General features: G+C 40.3%; 1 protein-coding gene across 2 annotated transcripts in view; it reads left to right on the forward strand.

Annotated features, from left to right (window-relative positions):
• The window catches only part of COLEC12 (collectin subfamily member 12), a 73,033-nt gene that overhangs the window by 10,955 nt on the left and 39,060 nt on the right, over positions 1-23,018 (forward strand). For both annotated transcript variants that reach the window (XM_035125924.3, XM_088675416.1), the window contains exon 2: positions 1,372-1,422. In XM_035125924.3, the coding sequence (XP_034981815.3) occupies positions 1,372-1,422 (51 nt within the window). The remainder of the gene's footprint in view (positions 1-1,371; positions 1,423-23,018) is intronic.

Genomic DNA, 23,018 nt, shown 5'->3' on the forward strand with positions numbered 1-23,018 from the left:
TGGGGGGGGGGGCGGAAATGGAGCCAGAGTCTCTACCTCTGAGTCTGAGTCCCTCACCGCAGAAAGGGGTGCCTTGCTGGCTGTAGATAGGAGGAGGACACAATGCAGTGTGTGGATGTGATGTCTCATGTCCACATTGTGGTGAGGGCACCCACAATCCTAAGGGTGAGATGGCACCCCTGTTGGACAGCAATACTGGAAGCAAAGTTCCTTAATATTGGCTGGATACTGAATACCCTTGATGACAGCAGCAAAATAAACCCCACCCTTACATGGCACTACAAAACCAATCCATATTAAGGCAGGAAATATATGTGTTCCATTGCTGGACATACATTTTTTGTAAGTATGCATGCAAACACACACACCTGGCTTTGAGTGTATGAAGTGTTTAAACTTTCTCTCTTACCTGCCAGGGTACCCAGTAACTTGGCATAGTAGTTTCATAAAGAGTATGTCAGGTTCAGTTGTATATCTCAACAGTTACATAAAACCACTGGCAGTTGTTGTTTACAACTTTCCCCTTTTAGACTGTTTGGTTTCAACAGAATGGTTTTCTATGTCTTCTTTATTTGTTTTTAATTTTGTCAGTTGTTGGTGTTATATTATTCTAACGTCTTCATTCTTGGAGTAGATCCATTGATATCAGTGAGGCCTAAGTTAGTCATGACCAATTTATGTCCCACTGATTTAATTGGGTCTACTCTAAGCATAAATATCTGGATCCAACCCAGCAGGTTTAGACACTTAGCAATAATAAATGATGACGATGATGATGTCAGATAAATGAAAACCTGGCAAGCTTGCTGATTACAGGCTTCATTCTGTCTATGGAAGAACTAGACCACATGAAGCATAAGATCAGAAACTTCAAAGCATCTTGCTAGGAGGTCCTCATCCTCATTCATAAAAGATTCCTCTTTTCTAACACAGGACAGGGGTTAAATCTCTGTATTTGTTTGCCTTATGTAGTTTAGCAGTGATGTATTTCAAGCCAAGTATAGCTTGCTTTCTTGGATATTGTTTGGTGAGTGAAATTAGTCTGTTCTATTAAACTATGTGCTGGACCACCCAATAATTTCCACACACAAGCTGCTGAGCATGACCAGATGGTTTTGTACTTTTGATTCAGGCAAACAGAGCTCCAAAAGTTATGTATCAACTAAAGATAGATGTTTCAAGGGGGTGGGGTGGCTGAAATGCCCTTGATATTTTTCAGATCCCACTGAGCCAAAGATTGCATTTAAGTGCAAATTCTAAGCAGAATTGTCTACAAATGTTTAGCTCAAACATATATTATCGTACAGTACACAGTATTATATGCCAGTGACTAATATAAAATTCTGCCTTTGTTTTTATATGTATACACAGACGATTTTGCAGAAGAGGAGGAGGTTCAGTCCTTTGGCTATAAGAGGTTTGGTAAGTTAAATCCTCACATTTTCATAGTGTTTAAACTGAGAAGAAAAACGTCTTCAGGCATAGCACAAAAGTGTTGTGAATGTTTATGACTAGCATGTAATTCAAACTTTAAAAGGAAGAGACAAGATATTTGACTGGAGGTTGAAAGCGTTGGAATACATTTGGAGAAGTTGTGTTAGTTGTATAAAGTTTACTTATTATAGGGAACTGTTTTCATCAATTGCTTATTTATGTTTTTGTTTTTGCCAATCATTGTAATTCAGAAGGAATTGTTCTTTGCTAGCGACTGAGAGTCATGCCATCTTGATACTATGGCTTAAGTCACTTCCTGACATTGGTCTTAACAGTAGCAACAAGAGAAGGCATGAAACAGAAAGTGCATTATAAAAGTATTGTTTCCTGTTGTGAGTCTGAAGTACCATCACTGTTCAGGTACAACAATAGCCTTCCCAACTCTGTGCATCTCCTGTTAGCCCATGTGGACTAATGCTGAGCAGATTGGGGAATTTCCTCCTTCCCCTCTACCCATGTGTTTTGTGAGTGCTTGGTACCCTTACCTATTACCTTAAAGACCATTTACATTGCAGCAGCTGATGATAATGAATTAATTTATTAATCACCTTATATCTATATATCTCTCAAGTTGATTTACAGATTATCATACAAGCAGCTAAAACGGTTTTTAAAATAGTACAGAAACAGCTGAAAATACAGTATGACCGCATAAGCTTTGTGTAAGTGAGTCAGAATGAGTGTTCAATAAACAAGACTTTTGGAGGAGCCTTGAGTTTTAAATTGGAAGCCTTTCCATTGACTTCCAGCATGGTGGCTTTGTAGTGTATGCAAATGTAATGGCCTGTGAATAATTTAAAAATACTGCTCCGCAATACAACAAAGTAATAATTAAGCATTGCAGCTAAGAGGCATTTTCAAGATCTATTATGTGACAGAACAGGTACAAATATCTTAAGTTTTCTTTTGCCCCCCATGAATTGACCCACTTTAAACTATAGCAAATCTCCCTCTGTTGATTTCAGAAGTATCGTATTACTAACGAGAGAGACAGTAGAGTGGGAAGCTTTTATAGCGTTGGCAGCAGGAAGGAATTTAACAGAGTGAACTAAAACAAGGAGAGGGCAAAGGCAGTTTTACCTTATCCCCCTCTTCTCAAATACACTTCAGGGACGCCTCCTCACTTCTAGGATTCTATGTTCCTTAGAGGTTGAAGGCAATCTTATATTTGGAAGGAAGCCCTTTTAAAATAGTCTAAACATTGAATTTTCCCACTGTCAACAAACATGCAATTCCACATCCTCTTATTGAGTTCACTTGAAATGCCAGATTATGCTACCATTCCCTGCAATAGGCAAAACCATAGTCTTGCTGAATTGAGCCAAAATAGTATTAAATAACAACCAGTGTGGACTCTGGCCTTCTTTGAAAGTGCTTGGAGAAATATGAGCTTGTAATGTGTGCTGTGTGCGTGTGTGTTTATTTAAACAGTGGAGGAAAGTCACAAGGTTAGGAGAAGTTCTTTGTCTAAATTTTCATCTTCTTCTGCATTTAAATTAGCTTAGAAAGTAGATGACTGGGGGATATGCTGAGTTCACGAGTCGGAAGGAAAATAAAATAAAATAAAAGTTATCAGTACTTATTCATGGTATCTATCCAAGTTCAGTGCCATCCAAGGCTTAAGACAATGAAAAGAATCCAAGCAGCTTCCTTAAAGCATAGAGATTGTATGAACATACCGGTACATATAAGTGCAATGTGTCAGTAACTCCTATCTATGATAGTTTGCTGAAGCACAATCTCTTTTTGCCAGTGCCAGATACCTCTGACTGCAAGAGGACGAGACAACAACATGAGTGATTGATTTTCCTGGCATGCCCCTGCTTATAAAAACTCCCCATGACATCTGGTTGACCTCTGTCAGCAGATGCAAGAATGCTGAGTTAACTGGACCACTGACCTGACCCAGCCTGGTGATTTTTATGTTCTTAGGAATAGCTCCTCAGTGACAGAATGGTGTGTTCATCCATTCCAGGGATACTGTGGTGTGGAAGGGAATCGCCAAGAGTGACCAGTTTGCTGATTCAGCTGTTCATTATTCTGGCCTGCTATGTTAACAGGATATAAATGACAAAGCACCTTTTCTTATCACTCTTAGTTAGACATCAGTCAGCTTCTTTGAAGGCAACTGCTCCAGATAATGAACCAGAGATTTATGTATATTCTGGGAAGCTGCCACCAGAATGAACCCCTTCCTAAACCAGGAACTTTTTGTTGAAAAACACCCAGTGAACAAATTGTGGAAGATGACTTGTCAGAGTTAGAATTATACATGCACTTCCAAGAATTTCCTTTGCTATTTATTTATGTATTATAAGGGAACATTGGTTTTGATGAGACACAATTGCTTTGCATTTGAAATCTAGGATTACACCCATCACGATGGTGATGGTGATGATAATGATCACCATTTTCCTGGTTGTTCCAAATTGTTGTTCTTTGAGAGGGTGTCCAGTGCAGAGGCATCATCATCATCATCATCATCATCCTATTTCCCACTGATAATTCCCATATACCAGTATTTTCTCCCATTGCAAAGATGTCCCTATAGCAGAAAGCTACCACCACCGTACCGTTTTGTTAATTATTCCCCTATAGCCCTACTATCAGGGGTAGTGTTACGATGAATCCAGAGGAAAATATATAGAAAGTTGAAAAAAATTATTTTCAAAAATGTTTTGATGGCTGTTCTTTGCTGCGCAACTGTATGGAATCATTCAAGAAGCTGCAGTAAGTTTTTGTTCTTGAATACTCATTGTTTGCTATGCAGATCTGACTTTGGAATTCCCTCTGTTTTGAGAAAATATTTTCCTTCACCCTCCTTAAGCTCCTGTCATTTGGTGAGTTAGCAGAAGTTTCATGACAAAAAGCAGTTATTGGGAGGAAAGTGAAAGAATTTGACTCAATTCTTGTCATGGAATGATGGAATGGTGTCTGAACTATGAATAAGCGAGAGAGAAAATGCTGTCTTCTTCAGATGTAGAATGAAACAATGGATAAGGGTAACATCCTTCCATTCAGTGTTGATCTCTGAAGCGAAGCAGATCTGAAAGAAGTGTGGTAGCAACTTGACACAGGCATATGTGTGTTGGGATGCCAGCATAAATATAGGAAGAAGCAGCTCAGTTCACAAGAAGCAGAATACCTGATGTGTTTAAAAAGGGTAGAATGTTGATGGATGGAAATTCAAAATAGGGTCTGCTACAATCATTGCATGCCCAGCTCCAGAGTCCCCCCTCCCCGCCCCAGTGCGCCTGTATTGAAATGGGGTAAATGAATGGACGAAACAGCTTCTTGGGATTTAAAATGGCAGAATTGTCAGTGGCATTAGCAGACAACAGCTAGCTCCTTGGAGGGTGTCTATAAAAACCATCCATTTATTATCGAATCATTATGGGTTAATCCAGGGTGGGGTATGCTCATCATGGCATCCTCTAAATTGCTATCATAGTGATGATTGTCTTTATAATGGTCAAAGCTTAATGGAGAACTCTCAATCATTTATTAAGTGCATTGCATTCCCATTGTTTCCTTTACAGAACTTTGTGGCTTTATGACCTTTGCCAGGGGTGGGGATGAAGATGAGTTCAGAATCAAGCGCATGGTCATGAAGAAGAATGGGGCATCTGTGTGTACCATGCACTGTTTTCCAACCAGAGGTTCTTGACCCCATGGGTGTCACAGGATGGGTTGAAAAGAAATTAAAATGATGTACTAAACCAAAGTTTATATTTACACACATATATTTTAATATAGGAGTACAACATTCTTTTTCAGTCATTCAAGAAGATATGTGTGTGTGTTTGGCATCCAGTGTGTGTGTGTGTGTGTGTGTGTGTGTGTGTGTGTGTGTGTAAAATATATATTTCAGATAGCTGGTTTTGTTGCTTTGTTTTTATTGCAACCATCATTGAATTACAAAGATATGATGCTGCTGGTGGGATGCAGCTTCTTTTATAAGTTTGTTTCCAAGTCCAACAAACATACAGTATACCTTAAATAGTTACAGTATTTTTTTTTAGTTTTGCCTTTGGGTTAATACATAGTATATGCAGTACTACACACAAACATGTTACCTCTACCCCATTCACAAATAATGTTAAAATTACACATTATCAATAAAAAAATACTTTTTAAAAAGTGTTATTAAACTGGCCACCTTATTTTTGAAGAAATAGGGTCCCAATCTGGATTCCTTGGAATTTTCTGCTGAAAACCACTTTCTTTAGTTGATAACACCCCCACCCCCACAAGGCAAACAGCATCTTTGGGTACAAATAACAGCCTGGAGTGGTGGTCACAAACTATCTGTGTCGTGGTCACAAACTATTTTTCAAGTGCAAAGAGGATCACTAGTCTAAAAAAGTTGAAAGACTCTGATATTGTGTGGGGTACACACACACACACACACACACACACACACACACACACACACACACACTGTAGCACTGTAGATTTGCTATGATTCTGCTGACCTTAAATCACAGTCCTAAGGCATGTTACCATAGTATAGACCAAGGTGCCCCAACCTGGTGCCCTCCAGATGTTTTGGACTAAAATTCCCAACTGATGATGTAGAAGATACTAGGTGGGGGAAAGCTGCTATAGAAAGTGCAGAAGTAAATTACTGAAAATTCTTCATGCTTGGTTGCGTGTGGCAGAGCTCAAGGAACCCCATATTGCTTTTCTGTCAGCACTGTGGAACTGTAACCAAGCCTTTATCCAAAGTGCAGAGATCCAAGAAACAGCAGGAATAGTAATTTTATTTAGTCTGGCCTCTTTTGAAAATGTCATTTGCCCTTTTGCAATGAACTATCAAAACAAGGAAACAAAACTTTCTCTTGTTTGTTTTGAGCCCATGTGGCTTTCTAGATGAATGCTTAAGCATGTAATGAAAGATATAAGAAATGGGAGACTTTGGTAAAGAAAATATAGAAGAGTGTTGAGCAATAGCTTCTATTTTATTTTCCATTTTCCATACATAGATTGATGCCAATGATTCTACCAGAAAACCTTAGTGTTGGGGATGGGCAGTGAAGCTGAATTTTGTTCAGTGAGTTATTGGAGCTTCCAGAAAAATTCATTATTTGGACTTGTCTACATGAGGTGTTATTAATGTCTCATTTTAACATGAAAAAGAAGATTATTATTTTTTCCATTCTCTATCTAAGGTGTTATCTAATGTTTTCACACATACAAATACTTTGTTAGCCTGATAAGGCTGCCAGGTTTTTGAAGAACAGCTTTCGTGGAAAAAAGGGTGATGGGTTGGAAATTTCCTGCCACCAGCCTGATAGCGAGTTCAGTTGTGTTCTTCTGACAGAGTAAGATTTCTGTGGGTGTAATTTTAAATCAGAGCTTGAGGGGTCACCTGAATTGCTAGAAAGCAAAATAATTTGGGGGAAAGGGGAAAATCAGAGTTAATTACAATATATCTTCTTCAGTCAAACGGCATGACTTTTGAGGCAGCCACCAGCCACTTCTTTAGTTATCTTCTCTAGGGTTAAAGTTGTCCCTATTCTGAACAAGGCAGGTCTGTCTTGGTCACTTCCCAAATGGTCATTATAAACATGTAACTGCTAGTCAAAGTAAGATACAAGCCCTTCACAAAATTACGCAACACCCATTTAAACATGTGGCAGCCTGCCTACACAAGCTCAGTAAAACATGTTATGTAACAGATTTTGGCCACTGTGTTTAAAACTCATATTTGTGTTTTTCCAGTGGCACCGTTTCTTCTCACTTCTATAAGCATACCCCTTCTCCCCCCCCCCTTTAATTTTTTATATTTTTCTTGCATACACCTGGCTATGGAACAGTCCAAGTAGATACAATTTTAGTCTGTTACTTGTATGTGCTTTCATGTATCCACAAGTTATGAGTGAAACATTTGTTCATGCACCTGAATGATTCTCCTCCCCCAGTTTTAAAGTCCTCCACTGTGGGGATCAGAAGCACACCCACAGTGCAATCCAATCCAGAAGCAAGTCCATTGAACTGAGTGACACTGAGCTCAGCCATTGTTTATTTTACATCATGGTTTAGTCAAGAATGTGCCTCCTGCCTCCAGGCCACACATAGACACACACCGGTCCAGCTTATCCCTGTGAGCAGCACAAACAAGCCATAGTATGGTTCGTTATGTTGTGGCAAACCTGAATAACAAACCGTGAACATCAAGCCAGAAATAGGCCCAGATTTGTTCTTGGCTTATGGCTCATTGTTTGTTTGAAACAAACTACAGCCCGAGATCACACGACAAGCTATACTATGGCTTGCTTATGCCAGGTACCTGCAAAGGTAGGAAACATGTTCACAGTTAAGAAATAAAATGAGCACAGCTACTTCTGGATAAGTAGGCAGAGAATTGTAGTCTTAGGCTGCATGTAAAATGTGGTTTTTCTCAATCAGAAATCATTCGTGCTCATCTTCAGCATGCAACTTTCTAACTACCTTGATTCCCCGAAAATAAGACATACCCATACAAAGAGCCGCAGCAGGATTTCTCAGCATTTGTGCAATATAAGCCATACCCTGAAAATAAGACAGAGTGATAGGCGCAGTTCTGGAGGGTGCCAAGGAAGAGGCGAGGCTGGACGCATAATAAAAATAAGACATCCCCTGAAAATAAGCCATAGTGTGTCTTCTTGAGAAAAAATAAATATAAGACAGTGTCTTATTTGAAATCTAGGATTACACCCATCACGATGGTGATGGTGATGATAATGATCACCATTTTCCTGGTTGTTCCAAATTGTTGTTCTTTGAGAGGGTGTCCAGTGCAGAGGCATCATCATCATCATCATCATCATCCTATTTCCCACTGATAATTCCCATATACCAGTATTTTCTCCCATTGCAAAGATGTCCCTATAGCAGAAAGCTACCACCACCGTACCGTTTTGTTAATTATTCCCCTATAGCCCTACTATCAGGGGTAGTGTTACGATGAATCCAGAGGAAAATATATAGAAAGTTGAAAAAAATTATTTTCAAAAATGTTTTGATGGCTGTTCTTTGCTGCGCAACTGTATGGAATCATTCAAGAAGCTGCAGTAAGTTTTTGTTCTTGAATACTCATTGTTTGCTATGCAGATCTGACTTTGGAATTCCCTCTGTTTTGAGAAAATATTTTCCTTCACCCTCCTTAAGCTCCTGTCATTTGGTGAGTTAGCAGAAGTTTCATGACAAAAAGCAGTTATTGGGAGGAAAGTGAAAGAATTTGACTCAATTCTTGTCATGGAATGATGGAATGGTGTCTGAACTATGAATAAGCGAGAGAGAAAATGCTGTCTTCTTCAGATGTAGAATGAAACAATGGATAAGGGTAACATCCTTCCATTCAGTGTTGATCTCTGAAGCGAAGCAGATCTGAAAGAAGTGTGGTAGCAACTTGACACAGGCATATGTGTGTTGGGATGCCAGCATAAATATAGGAAGAAGCAGCTCAGTTCACAAGAAGCAGAATACCTGATGTGTTTAAAAAGGGTAGAATGTTGATGGATGGAAATTCAAAATAGGGTCTGCTACAATCATTGCATGCCCAGCTCCAGAGTCCCCCCTCCCCGCCCCAGTGCGCCTGTATTGAAATGGGGTAAATGAATGGACGAAACAGCTTCTTGGGATTTAAAATGGCAGAATTGTCAGTGGCATTAGCAGACAACAGCTAGCTCCTTGGAGGGTGTCTATAAAAACCATCCATTTATTATCGAATCATTATGGGTTAATCCAGGGTGGGGTATGCTCATCATGGCATCCTCTAAATTGCTATCATAGTGATGATTGTCTTTATAATGGTCAAAGCTTAATGGAGAACTCTCAATCATTTATTAAGTGCATTGCATTCCCATTGTTTCCTTTACAGAACTTTGTGGCTTTATGACCTTTGCCAGGGGTGGGGATGAAGATGAGTTCAGAATCAAGCGCATGGTCATGAAGAAGAATGGGGCATCTGTGTGTACCATGCACTGTTTTCCAACCAGAGGTTCTTGACCCCATGGGTGTCACAGGATGGGTTGAAAAGAAATTAAAATGATGTACTAAACCAAAGTTTATATTTACACACATATATTTTAATATAGGAGTACAACATTCTTTTTCAGTCATTCAAGAAGATATGTGTGTGTGTTTGGCATCCAGTGTGTGTGTGTGTGTGTGTGTGTGTGTGTGTGTGTGTAAAATATATATTTCAGATAGCTGGTTTTGTTGCTTTGTTTTTATTGCAACCATCATTGAATTACAAAGATATGATGCTGCTGGTGGGATGCAGCTTCTTTTATAAGTTTGTTTCCAAGTCCAACAAACATACAGTATACAAATTTTCGGGAAAACACGGTAGATAAATTCTAGATCAGGCATCCCCAAACTGCGGCCCTCCCGATGTTTTGGCCTACAACTCCCATGATCCCTAGCTAACAGGACCAGTGGTCGGGGAAGATGGGAATTGTAGTCCAAAACATCTGGAGGGCCGAAGTTTGGGGGTGCCTGGTCTAGATCCTATTGTCCACAAAGGTTGGGTGTGGTTACTTGATTCCAATTTGAAAACACTCACCTTAATTGCGTCATCCACACCTTTTCCTCCCTGCACATGATCCAGCTAAATAAGGAAGGAAGTAGTGATTACATTCTTGATATATGCCCACCCACAGTGTTATTGGAACTGCCTACATTTGTTTTCATCTGTTTTCAAATGGGCACACTGCACAGTAATGCAGAATCAATTCGCAATGAGCTTTTATTTTCTGAATGAAACCCATCTCTCAATAAGTGCTTTTCAGGGGCAAAATACTGTGTGTGTGAACTATGTGTGTGTGGGGGGGGGGGGGAGAAGCAAATACTCACCTTGATTCTGGAATAATACATTGTGTGTCTTTGTTCCTAAAATCCAACCTGTCTTGATGTAATCTACTCATTAAAGAAACCTAATAACGATCAGTCTCCCTCTCACACAGACAGGTGGTTGAGAGAATCTTCTATGATACATGGTGCCTTTGTTAAAGAGTCTGCATCCTCACTATGGCCATCCAATCTTCTGTTTTGTTGTTTACTCTTAAATGTATATAAATCCCCAGAAATGCATCCTATTTCAGCTTTCTTCATACATACAGATAGACTAAACATTTATTTTGCTGGGCTTCTCTCTTAATTAAAATAAACAAAACAAACATTGAGAACTGTCAGTGATCAACAAGTGGATATGGAGAAGAGTGGCAGGTTGTGCTAGTTTCTCCAAGGTCCAACTAACGTCCTTTTTCTAGTACTTTTCTGGTTCGTCAGCTGACCATGACTGCTTGGGGAGTGATATGCAATAGGGGATTGGGAAGCCCTGTCTTCTGCTTTCCTTATGTGCCTAACATTTGAAATGTACACCATCCTAAAATCATGTTGTTGCTATTATTTCTGTGCCACCCTTTCTCTCCATTAGGAATGTAGCACAGTATGCAGTTGCACCTCAGGTTACGTTACCCTTGGGTAACGTAAACTTCAGGTTGCGAAAGCGGCCAACCCGGAAGTGTTTCACCACATGCACATGCACAGAAGGGGTCTACCGCCACACACGCATGCACAGAAATGGTCTGACGCCGTGCGCATGCATATAACAGTGATCATCAGGTTGTGAAAACCTTGGGATCTGGCCGGACCTCCGGAACAGATCCCGTTCACAACCGGAGGTACCACTGTACAATATCAACGATCAGCCCAAAGTGTTTATGGTCAAAACCCATAAAAACTCCTTGAGAAACAGGCTAACTATAAACTACAATCCATATTACAACTGATGGGAGCATCTACCTTCCAAAAGCCCTGGTGAACTTGTACAGATGTCTTTTGCTGACATCGGAAGGCTACCAGTGAGGAGATTCCTCCCCAATGAAGAGATTCCATAATTGGGGTGCTGCTACCAAGAAGGACTTGTCTTGTGTAATCACCCCTGGACCATCAACATTGGCAGCACCACAAGCAGAGCCTCTCCCATTGAACGCAGGGTATGGGCCAGAACAAACTGGAGGAGGCAGTCTTTTAAATACTTGAGCCCATAGAAATTCAGGGTTTTGTACATCAGTACCAACACCTTGAATTGGGCCTGGTAGCTCACAGGCAGCCATGCAGTGCTTTAAGGATGCTATTAAAGTACGTAGTCAAAATCCACTGAAAAGTCCCCCTGGCATACCTCACGGAAATAAATGAGAAATGAATGAGGGACCCTTCCATGCTTTTATGCAATTCATTTCATTTTAGCAGTGGATTATGGCTTTTATGATTTCGGAACAGAGCTCCACAACTTGTTGGTGAATACTTCATAACACAATTGGCCTTGGATGACAGTAAAGTTTCTTGTATCTTGAATGCCACAAAGGGACTTCAATAAATGAAGAGAAGGCAATTTCAGATTGTACAGATGCAATTATAATGGAAAATATTACTAATAAACACATGTTTTTAAAAAATCTCTGTAGTGGGTAAAGTAGGAATATTTCTCTAGCCCTCTAACCAGCATCTGGTTCATACTCAAAGACCATGCTGTAATATTGGCATAAAACCAAAGGTCATCCTTTACCAATGGAAATTGCTGCAACAAAAATGATATCATATTTCTTTTGCCATAGCAACAGCATTATATTGCATTAAGTCAAATGGAATTTTATTCCAAAACATACAAATAAGTTGGATTACTACTTCCTACATTTTTAGTATGAAAGCAGAATTTTCTCCTTGGTTTCTTTGACAGGTTTTGCAGAATTTTCTCCTTGGTTTCTTTGACAGGTTTTTTAAAAAATTATCTTTCATATCTTGTGGAAAGCACGAAGAAATATTTGTACTCATGATTTGAATAGGTGGGTTTCCAAACACCATCAGTCCAGTAAATCTGCAGATATTTCAAACAAACAAACTCATGTCCCAGTTGGGAAAGAACTTGACAGCATAATGTCATAAGGATCAAGCTAATCGGCCTTTTCATTTTAAAGAGAACTTCATGATACTTGGCTCAGTCAGTTTCATCACATGTTCCTAGTCTGGCACTCCAGTATTGTGCAGCTGGTAGTACAGGAAATATCATGGGGGAAAGACAGCAACTTGTCCCCTGGGATAACTCTGCCACCCACACTGTAGCTGCCCATTCTAGTGGATTGTCTCTAAGCACCCTAATGTGGTTTGTGCTTTGTGGACAAGGTTGACATAAGCACATGATCAGTCTTGGATGTATGTTGTCCAAAGTGTTATCTCCACCACATAGCTATATTTGTGGGAGTGCTGGCAATTAAAATATTCTTTGCTATCTTGGAGTGCATCATACTGGAAATACTAGGTAAACGTAAAGGGACACCTGACAGTTAAGTCCGGTTGCAAACGACTCTGGGGTTGCGGCGCTCATCTTGCTTTACAGGCTGAGGGAGCCGGCGTTTGTCCACTCTCACAGACCATTTTTACGGGTCATGTGGCCAGCATGACTAGTTGCTTCTGGCACAATGGAACACCGACACCAGAGCAGTGCACGGAAACGTTGTTTACCTTCCCACCAGAGTGGTACCTATTTATCTACTTGCACTTTGACGTGCTTTTGAACTGCTAGGTTTGCAGGAGCAGGGACCGAACAATGGGAGCTCACCCCGTCACGGGGTAGGCTCTGTGGTGTAGACCACAGCGCCACCCGCGTCCCACTGGAAATACTAGCAGGTGCCAATTTAGCATTAAAACGTTATCCAAAGTTAATTTGTGATCTAAGACTGTGATAACACAGCTAAATCAGCATGCACAAATTCTGGGTTCTGCTGTATCAACCCCACTTTTTAACTACCTTAGGCATAGCGTAACTTGGAATAATTCTTGCACATGGCCAACCAGTCACCAGACCACATCTGCCTGTGGCAAATCACAGCCGTGACACACTGAGGTATGTGTATGAACAGGTCTTCAGTTTAGCAAAATTCCAGGTTATTGGGAAGGCCTCCTCATCACTCAGAAACTAAAAACTTGAGACAGTCTGCTTCCTTATTTATGGTGAGTAGTGCTTTAACAGACGAGTAGAGCCTACTCCTAAATTATTGTACCACAGTGGAAATCCTGTGTGGAATGCAAATTGTGTATGCAAATTGTTTGATGGAATCTGATGTTTATATAACTTGGTTAAAATTATATATAGTGATATTCTCTTAGAACTGTAGAGTTAATCTAGTACATAAAAGGCGACCTGTATCCTGTCTGCTAGGATGCATTTAACTCAGTCACCAGTACTTAAACAGTCCAGCCTCCAGTTTTTGTTGGCACCAGGTTTAATAAAACCGAATGAAGACAGCTATATTTTTCGGTCCTGTGTTTCATGTGTGTAGTGCTGAGAACAGCAAAAATGGAGATCAAAGTGCAACAGAGCAGGAACAACAGTTGTTGTAGAAACAGTTGTCGTTAGTGAAGGCATCTGATGCTTCAAAAATTAAAAAATCCCCTATTGTGGAATGATGAAAAACAATTTGTTGTTGAGCAAAATATAGCTGAGTTTTTCATTATAGCAGCATACCTCTTCCATTGTTTTGGACACATTTCCTCAAGATACATATTTCTAATACTCATTCATAGAAAGAAAGATTAAAAACTTAAACTGCTCCAACTGGCATGTATTAAAGTTCTCTCTTTGCTCTGACTTGAATTGTTTTGGTTTATATACTGTACTTAACTTCATCAGATTGGAGTATGTGATACAGACATATTTCAAGACAAGGTTAAAAACATCTGCAGTTTAGAAACAAGGTCCCTAGGGTGGGTGTGAAATCCAGAGAGTGCTGATCTGTTTCCTGTCTTTGTTATGATTTCTCCACTGTAACTGAATATCCCTCTGAGCTACAGCAAATGAGAGTTATCCTAGTACGGCTGTGTCAGCAGTCCAAGAATTGCTGGCATTACCTCCCCCTTTCACGTATTCCTAGCTAACTTCCAGAATCCCAAAGCAGATTTTTCTTCATTTACACTTTAAACTGTTCTATCAGAGGTTGCATTGAATGAAATGGACACTTGTCTCATGCTCTCATCTTCTGTATGTTAAAAGAACAAATGTACCATAAGTCTTAGCCCAGAGATACCTACGTATATACACAGAATTGTAGAATTGGAAGGGACTACAAGGGTCATCTAGTCCAACCCTCTTTTTGCCCAACATGGGGCTCAAACCCATGATCCTGAGATTAAGAGTCTCATGCTCTACCTACTGAGCCAACTGACCAAAACAACACAAGAATGAAACAGAAAACATTGCTCAGTTTAAAACACATTGCATGTTATGTCTGATCAAACTAAGACAACCTAGTCCTGGTCAGGTATACCCTAGTACAACACAGTAATTCAGTTTTACTAGCAAACCAGAGGTTAAGCTAACCCTTTCCAGCCCCAAGAGGAGCACAGGGAGCATTTGTGCAACACACCTACACACTGCAGCTGACACACTAATGTGTCGTGGCACACAGTTTGGAAAGCCCTGTACATTTAGTGCTCCACTCAGAATTCAGCAATGTCACAGGACATCCTTATAGGAATCTCAAGGGGGAAAGAAATCTGCCATGAGGTGTGTAGTCAATGGTTGAAAAAACCCATGCAAAGCATAGCAATAAATGGGTCAACAACATAACAGAAAGAGCTTGTGCATCATGGTTCTGCAGAGGTCAGTGTTGCAGCCAGTACTCTTCGCTATGTACAACCAGAGTTCATTACATTAAAAGTATTATGTCCCAAGATTTAGGAATTAATATTATTAGGTTACACAGCACTGGTAATATATTGTTTGGACTGTGCTGAATAATACATGTCAAACAACTTGGAAAAGATTCAGAAATATACATGAATGATTTTTAAAAATCTAAATGAAAGACCCTACAAGGACAGGAAGAAAGAACTGGATTTGTTCACCATATGTGGAAAACAGTGTGAGAGGAGGATCATACGGTACAGTTAAAAACAGGCTAGCTTTAGATCAAGCTGCAGAAGAAACTTGTAATCTTTCTAGGAAGTTTTCAAGGAAAGGTTGGGTATGTATGCTTTACTACAGGAGTTACTGCTTCCCATTCCCTTGCTTCCACCATACAATTTAATGATTGAGATTAGAACAGATTTGTTTAAGATGTCCTGGCAAAGAAAATTAAATAGCTGTAAAAAATATTGTAATATGACTATGGAATTGGTTTGGGTGATATCTTTGAGTCCCAACAAAGCCTTTGTATTCGAAGACTGAAGTAGAAAGGACTGCTGTTAGCCAGGCCTGTAAGCACCTTCCATTTTCATGTCTTAAAAGTTGGAGAAGAACAGGTGTGTTACCATAAAGACAGCTGGATGATGATGCTTTTCAAGAGGGGATAGGCCTTTCCCATCCCTTCACCTGGCTGGAGGCCACATCACCTAGTATGTTGTTTAGTCGTTTAGTCGTGTCCAACTCTTCGTGACCCCATGGACCAGACCATTCACCTAGTATGCAGGTGAACAATAAACCAAAGAGCTAGTCTTTGGTCTGAAGCTGAAGCTGGGAGCTGGAAATGAGACATAAAGGCTTGTCTTCCTCTGTGCTGAATCCAAAGCAATGACTTTGAGGAGCTCTCCCCTCCCTCCCCCCCCCCCCACCGCTAAAAACCTAATGCAAAAGCAGGATCTGTGGAGTGTTAGTGCCATGATCCTGTCCATCTTATGCTCAGATCATATATACGTGTAAATAAAACAATATATCCTAAAGACATCACTAATTACAAAATGATTGATGGTAGCGCCTACCAAACTCATAGTAGGAACTATAGATTTTGGCTGTGTGGTACTACTAGAACAAAACTAAGATGTTTATAGCTCATCCTTTCTTCTTGTAGCTGATGGTTTCCCCTAGTTGTTTACTTTTACAAACTTAAGTGATAATTTACTTTAAGACTGGCTTTGCAGTGATCCTTCCTAAATCCTTTGTTGGGTGCTGGAAGATGATACCTTCCCTACTGGGTTAATTTTGTTTGTTTGTTTTCATTCTTCCTTGGTAGAGAGATGGCCATCTGGCAGCTCTTTGATGCTTTCTGTAATGATCTACGTGTTCTCAGGCTGCTTAAGCTGCCAGGGCTGACCGCCACTGAAAGACAGCACAGCTAGTCAGCATATTTCTTGGTCTTGGAAATACACTGCTTGGAAAGTCTGGAACTCACATTGCTTTGCCTTGAACTAAGCTGTGAAGACTAGCCAATAGATTTCCAGTAAACTGTACATATATTTAACACAGGGGGAGTATTTGAACCATGCCCTCTGTGAGACTTCTGCACAAAATGAGAACGGTGCCAGAAAAGACAGCAGTTCTAGGAGTGACATGCAATTTATATGCCCATTCTTCAGGGTAGGCAAAATATATATTGAAAAATGAACTTAACAGACTTCAGTCCATTGATTTCAATGGATCAGACCTGAGTGTTAACTTGGTTGTATGCAGCCTACTGTATATATTTTGTGCAGGAAATGTAAGATTTTCCTTGGTTTGTACTACTGTTTCTTGCATTTCAATGCAACAAAAAACAAATTCCATACCATCAATTTTCCAGAAATACTTGTGTGCAGATTTGGACTTAATACATTATGTGAATAATGCATTTATTCATCCTTGCTCACATTTGTAGTTTCCAACAATACTGATTACTTGAGGAACAATTATATGTTAATGTAAACAGCATTGTTGTTGTTGTTTTAAAAAAATGTACCAGTATTTTGTGTTGCAAACAAGTTTATTGTTGTTGTTTCGTATCTTTTATTTTGAGAATAGAAGTAGGTAGGTTGGAGGAAGGGAAGGAGTGAGGTTGACTGATCACCTGAGGGCATAGCTGCCAAGTCTCCCGTTTTTCGCGGGAAACCCCCGGATTTTAATCCATGTCCCGCTGTTATCCCGAATAGAAAAAAATCCCAGAAATCCCCCGGATTTCCTACCTGCCAGGGGGGCTCCATTTCGGGTGCCGCTCTGCCCATGCATGGGCACCGGAAATCGGGCAGAGCGGCACCAGAAGTTGCTTCTACTCATGTCTGGACATGCGTAGAAGCAACTTCTGGTGCCGCGCCACTGCTGATCCCCCATTTTTCAGCGGGAGACTTGGCAGCTATGCCTGAGGGGAAGAAGAGCCTGCTTTTATGTAATTGTCTCCTCCATCTTCACAGAGATGGTGTTGGTGATCAGTGCTGTCTAGAGATTACTGTACCAATTATAATGCAGTGAATGCACCTGCCTGCTGCAGTGTGGAAGTATTTATCCCTTGCAAAATCATTTTATGAATATGGACCTGATACGGAAAGGCAGTTTATATGCAGGTCTGTTTCTATTCCTGTGGGTGATCCTTACTAGATCGGGGTATTTCTTTGATGCAGACAGGCTTCCTTACAAACACACACACACACACACACACACACACACACACATTCTTTTTGGATAGTCACTAATTTAAAAAAGTATTTTGACAACTTTTCTGGGTGTGGTATGGATGCAATAGCTACGCCACTAATGGTCTGAGTCCCAGTCTTGTTCATATACTGTAAACCAGGGGTGGAGAGGCTTCTTCAACTTGAGGGCTGTATTCTGTTCTGAGCAACCTTCCAGGGGCCACATGCCAGTGAGTGGAGAGTGGGGGTCAGGGGCAAAAATGGGTGGAGCAACGAATGCAAATTTCACATCTGTACAGCAGTCTAGTTTCTACACACATTCATTCACACACTCTTACTATCCAGACAAGGAAGAGACATGTTCAGATTTCCAGAACACATTTCAACCAGACAAAAACACTCATGGATGGGTGGGTGGGTGGGTAGCAGGGCCAGTGAGGATGTGGCCCCGGGAGAGGGGGTGTGGCCAAGAGAGATTTCCAAGGGCCAAATAGAGAAGACTGGAGGCCCCATCAACACCTGGTCCTGAGGCTCTCACCCCTGACATATATTGTTTAATAATGTATATCCACATATCAAATGGTGATAATTGTTCCTCCAGTGAGCAGAAAATGCATTGCTTTTGGACCATCTCTCAATTAAGATCACATCATGAACATGAGTTTGACCAAACTGCGGGAGGCAGTGGAAGACAGGAGTGCCTGGCGTGCTATGGTCCATGGGGTCACGAAGAGTCGGACACGACTAAACGACTAAACAACAACAACAACAACAACATGAAAATCAAAGTCTTCACATTAAGAATAGTACATTCATGGTAGTTCCACAGAAATAGCTAATTTGCTTAGTTTCTGTCTTCCCCATCTTGATCTCAATAAACCACAATTTAAAAGAGTGAAGTAACTTCTTCTTACTTGGCAACTTCACTGCTGTTTTTACTTCCAAAACGAAGAAAATAGGGCAAGGGGTTACTCTCTTGATTTATTAAATTCACCAAATCTGTGTTATATAGCTTAGAAGCTTGTTAGTTTGCTAGAACAATTTCCTGGTTGTTTCCATAGGAAATATTTCTGGCTCACGTTCTTTAAACAAGCTGATTGTTTTGTACAAGTCCAAGTTCGCATGCCTTTCTAAGTCCTAGTTCAATGAGTCAAGACAATAGGAAGTGCTAGTTTCCTATTACTGTAATTGAATGGAATCACCGCTTTGTACAGATTTGGATTTGAGAAGCAGTCAAACAGATCTCCCATTATTTCCTGTGCATATATAAGAGCTAATATGCAATCCAATGCATATATAATACGAAATAAACCTCGCTGAATTAAATGGAGTTTACTCCCAATCTCAGGTAAGTGAATATAGTTTTGCTATTTGTGTTGTGTAATACATATAATTTTCTAGTGTGCGTGCTTAAATAAGCATATATATTAATGCCAGGAGAATGATGGACAGCTGTACTGCACATGTGGTAATGATAACTGGGTGATAGATTGCCACCTCACCTGCATATGGCATAGAAAGCGCTGCCCCTCCTCTGGGGATACTTGTAACATTCCAAGCTCATGAGTAGCTTCAGGCTGCTGCCAATTTTGTGAAAACTTAACTGGAGAAAAAAACCCTTCTTCTCTCAATACGTGATTTGTTGCCTGATATTGTATTGAATTCAAGTCAAAACAAAATGAAGAATCCATATGTAAGAAGAAGATGGGTGTTGCCTGTGCTATTTTTCTAGAAAAACAGGTGCTAGAACTCACCATGAACGCCTCTCTTGTTCTCTTATAATGGCAATGGTGCCCACTTGAGAGGTGCCAGAACTGAATTCCAGTGAGTTCCAGCTGGAAAAAAGCCCATTAGCTTGAAAGTTAGAATGTAACTTTCTGTCTCTGGCATTGCTGGTTCCATCAGCACTAGCATTGGGAGATGAACCAACTGGTGGTTGAAAGTATCATTATATTCACATGTAAGCAGGTTTTTGAGTTGATGTTTCTTCCAGTGTTTCTGCTTCATTGCTTCACTTTGGCATAAAATCAGGGTATAAATAACCAAACTTTGGAGGATGAGGTTCTTGAGGCAAATGAACCTGCCAGGGTTATCTATTCATGGAAAGCATAGCATGCAATTCGGGTTTGATCTGTTGATTTCCTTAATGCCCCCCTTTCAAGCACAGCAACTGCACAGCAATGGAAACTATGTAAGATTGTCAACTCCCATTTTACATTTTTTAATTCAGCTGAAGAGACCTTGTAGAACATCCCTATCTCACTGAGTTTAAGTGAAGGGGTGGGCATTCTGGAAGTGGGGCAGGACGTAGCAGTAGGGAGATGCTTGAGGCGGCCCCTTCCTATTTTGTGTCAGGGGTGGAGGAGGTGCTATCCTATTGCCAGTATTGAACTATGTGGAAGGAGGAATGTGCCACCTTGTCCTTTGCCTCAAGCAGCAAAATGATTTTGGCCAGCCCTGAGTGTTATGCATACTGATCTTCTATGCTTGCACACTAACCTGTTAATAGCACAAAAATGTAGTTTTTCTCAATCCATAATCGTATATGCTTGACCTCAGCATGATGCTTTCAATCTAGATTTATTGTAGATCCTACCATTCACAAGCATGGGTGTGGCTACCCAACACCTGTTTGAGAAACTTCCCCTTTGAGAAACAACTTTTCCAGTAAACGAAGAAGGTAGTGTTGACTGTGGTCTTGGTACATACACACCCACAACTCCCCACTACTTACCGTACATTTGCTTTCAAAAGGACACACTGCAGGGTAATGCAGAATTAATCTACAATGAGGTCTATTTTCAGTATGGAACCTGTTTCTTAAGAAGAGCTTTTCAGCTACATTTTTTTTTGCAATAGTTCTAGATTTTATGTAGAAAACAAAGTACTTGGTCTCCATTGATCCTAGAACAAAATATTGTGTGTAAGCAGCCTATGACACCTGGAAGCATTCCACATAACATTCAAAGCAATGTTAGGTGTGTGTTAATTTTCAATAAGGTTTTTGACCTTGCTCAGTAGGGCATTCACAGCTGGGAACAACATGTAACTCAGGCATCCCCAAACTTCGGCCCTCCAGATGTTTTGGACTACAACTCCCATCTTCCCCGACCACTGGTCCTGTTAGCTAGGGATCACGGGAGTTGTAGGCCAAAACATCTGGAGGGCCGCAGTTTGGGGATGCCTGATGTAACTGTTTCTCTTTTAGTTTAAGAGGCTGCATTGATGGATGCCATCTTGGCTGGCTAAAAATCAGGAGGTCTTGGTAGAAAGCATTTTGCATGTAATTATGATTTGTTTTTTACTGAATTTAACAAATAACTGTGCAGCCAGTTATGCTAAACCTGTGTCTGGATGTGTACCACTTCAGATTGCTGGTCACCTTACTGAAGGTTCCTACATACAAATTTCCTATGTCCAGCCCTTCTCCAAGAAATGCTAGCATTTGTGTGGAGGGAATATTCTGTATGGAGGAACATTTACTCAGGTGAGTCTGAAGTGGTTCAGTTCAAATACAGGTTTACAATCTACCATCTCAGCCAGAGATTTTAGGCCGATTCATACAATTTATTCTCTTCATCTAAAGCAGGCATGTCCAACAGATAGATTGTGATCCTACTGGTAGATCACTGGGCGTCTCTGGTAAATCAATGGTAGATCATTGGCTCCCCGCAAAGAAGCTGAACAACTGTGGCTCCCCTAAAAAAAGCTCAACATCTTATACCTCCTCCCTGAAAAAACTCAACAACCTTGACCCGAATTGCCCAAAAAAGAGGGTAGAGCACGGCCAGTTCTTAATTCTGTGAGTAGATTGCAGTCTCTTGGGAGTTGGCCACCCCTGATTTAAAGGTAATATTGCATTTGATGTGTGCTATTTCAAGAGCAGGGATGTGAATGTGGGGTATGGATTTTGGATATAAATGTATGTGCTGAAGCAGCAGCAGTTTCTGGCTGATTTTTTTATTTTGTTTTTATGCCCTTTCTCTCTCACCCCTTTCTTCTCCTTTAAGTGGTCCTGTTCTATATACATTAGTGATATAAGGCTATTTTGCAAAAAAAATTAATAAGTATTTTTCTTTTAATTAAAATAAAATAGAAGTTTGCTGGTGAGGAGGAGGATAATATTAATATGCATACATCCTTGGCATCAGCCACTTGTAGTTAAAACATAACCTACGAATTACAAGTTTCCCTTTTGCTCCTTAACGAAGCATTTTGTTAATGTATATACCTCTCTGTGGAGACAAGTTACAGAAAGTGAAATCTTAATTTGTGAGCAGAGCTTCAAAAATGAATGACGGACACTTGAAAATGTGCAGTTGTTGTGGCTGCAGTTACCCATGAGCACAATCTACCAAAAACACTACTGCTGTGCATCAATTTCCCATCAATATTAGTGAGATTTGTGCAGGAGTTTTGTTTAGCAGCCCAAGTTGGTTGGTTACACTTTTTTTTTTTTGCTCTTAACATGTATCCTTTCCCTGTTAACATAAACTTTCTCCTTTTTATTCCATCCTGCTTTGCTTTTTAGGTCATTGATGCGAAAAACCAAATTTTCTGTTCCAGATGACCTGGGTTTAATTAAATACAATCCCAACAATGTCTTGTCAGTGCTTAGCAACAAAACACATTATGTGTCTCATAAGTTACCACAATGCGCAAGGGTAGATGGCAAAGTTAGGAAGATAACTCAAGCTGATGCATAACAGAGACGCTAGCTATAGAGAACTCTGCTGGCTGACATACTAGGAATGTTAGTCATGGACCATTATTATTGATTTAAGTTTCCTACAGGTACGATAAAGAAACTAAGCAGAAAGGGTTCTCTTAGCTGCCAAAATGACATCAAGAGGCAATTTAACATGTGCATGATGTGATGATATGCACATAGCACGATATTATTTCTTCTTTGTATTATCCACAAGAGGGGAGGAGATTTGGCTCCTCAGATAAATTATTGAGACCAGCATAGCAAAATAACAGCAGGTGGAATCAGTCATTTATGTCCAGCCATGAATGTATATTTAGTGTACAGAATACAGCCGCTATCCTTCCCTGACCCTGTCTGACCTAGTTTGGGCCATTTGTTCAGTTATTATGAATAAGAGGCTACTATTCACGTTAATACTCCTTCAAAGTCTATATCACCACAACTTGTT

The sequence above is a fragment of the Zootoca vivipara genome, chromosome 8 (assembly GCF_965207765.1).
Source record: "Zootoca vivipara chromosome 8, rZooViv2.hap1.1, whole genome shotgun sequence".
NCBI classification, from domain to species: Eukaryota; Metazoa; Chordata; class Lepidosauria; order Squamata; family Lacertidae; genus Zootoca; species Zootoca vivipara.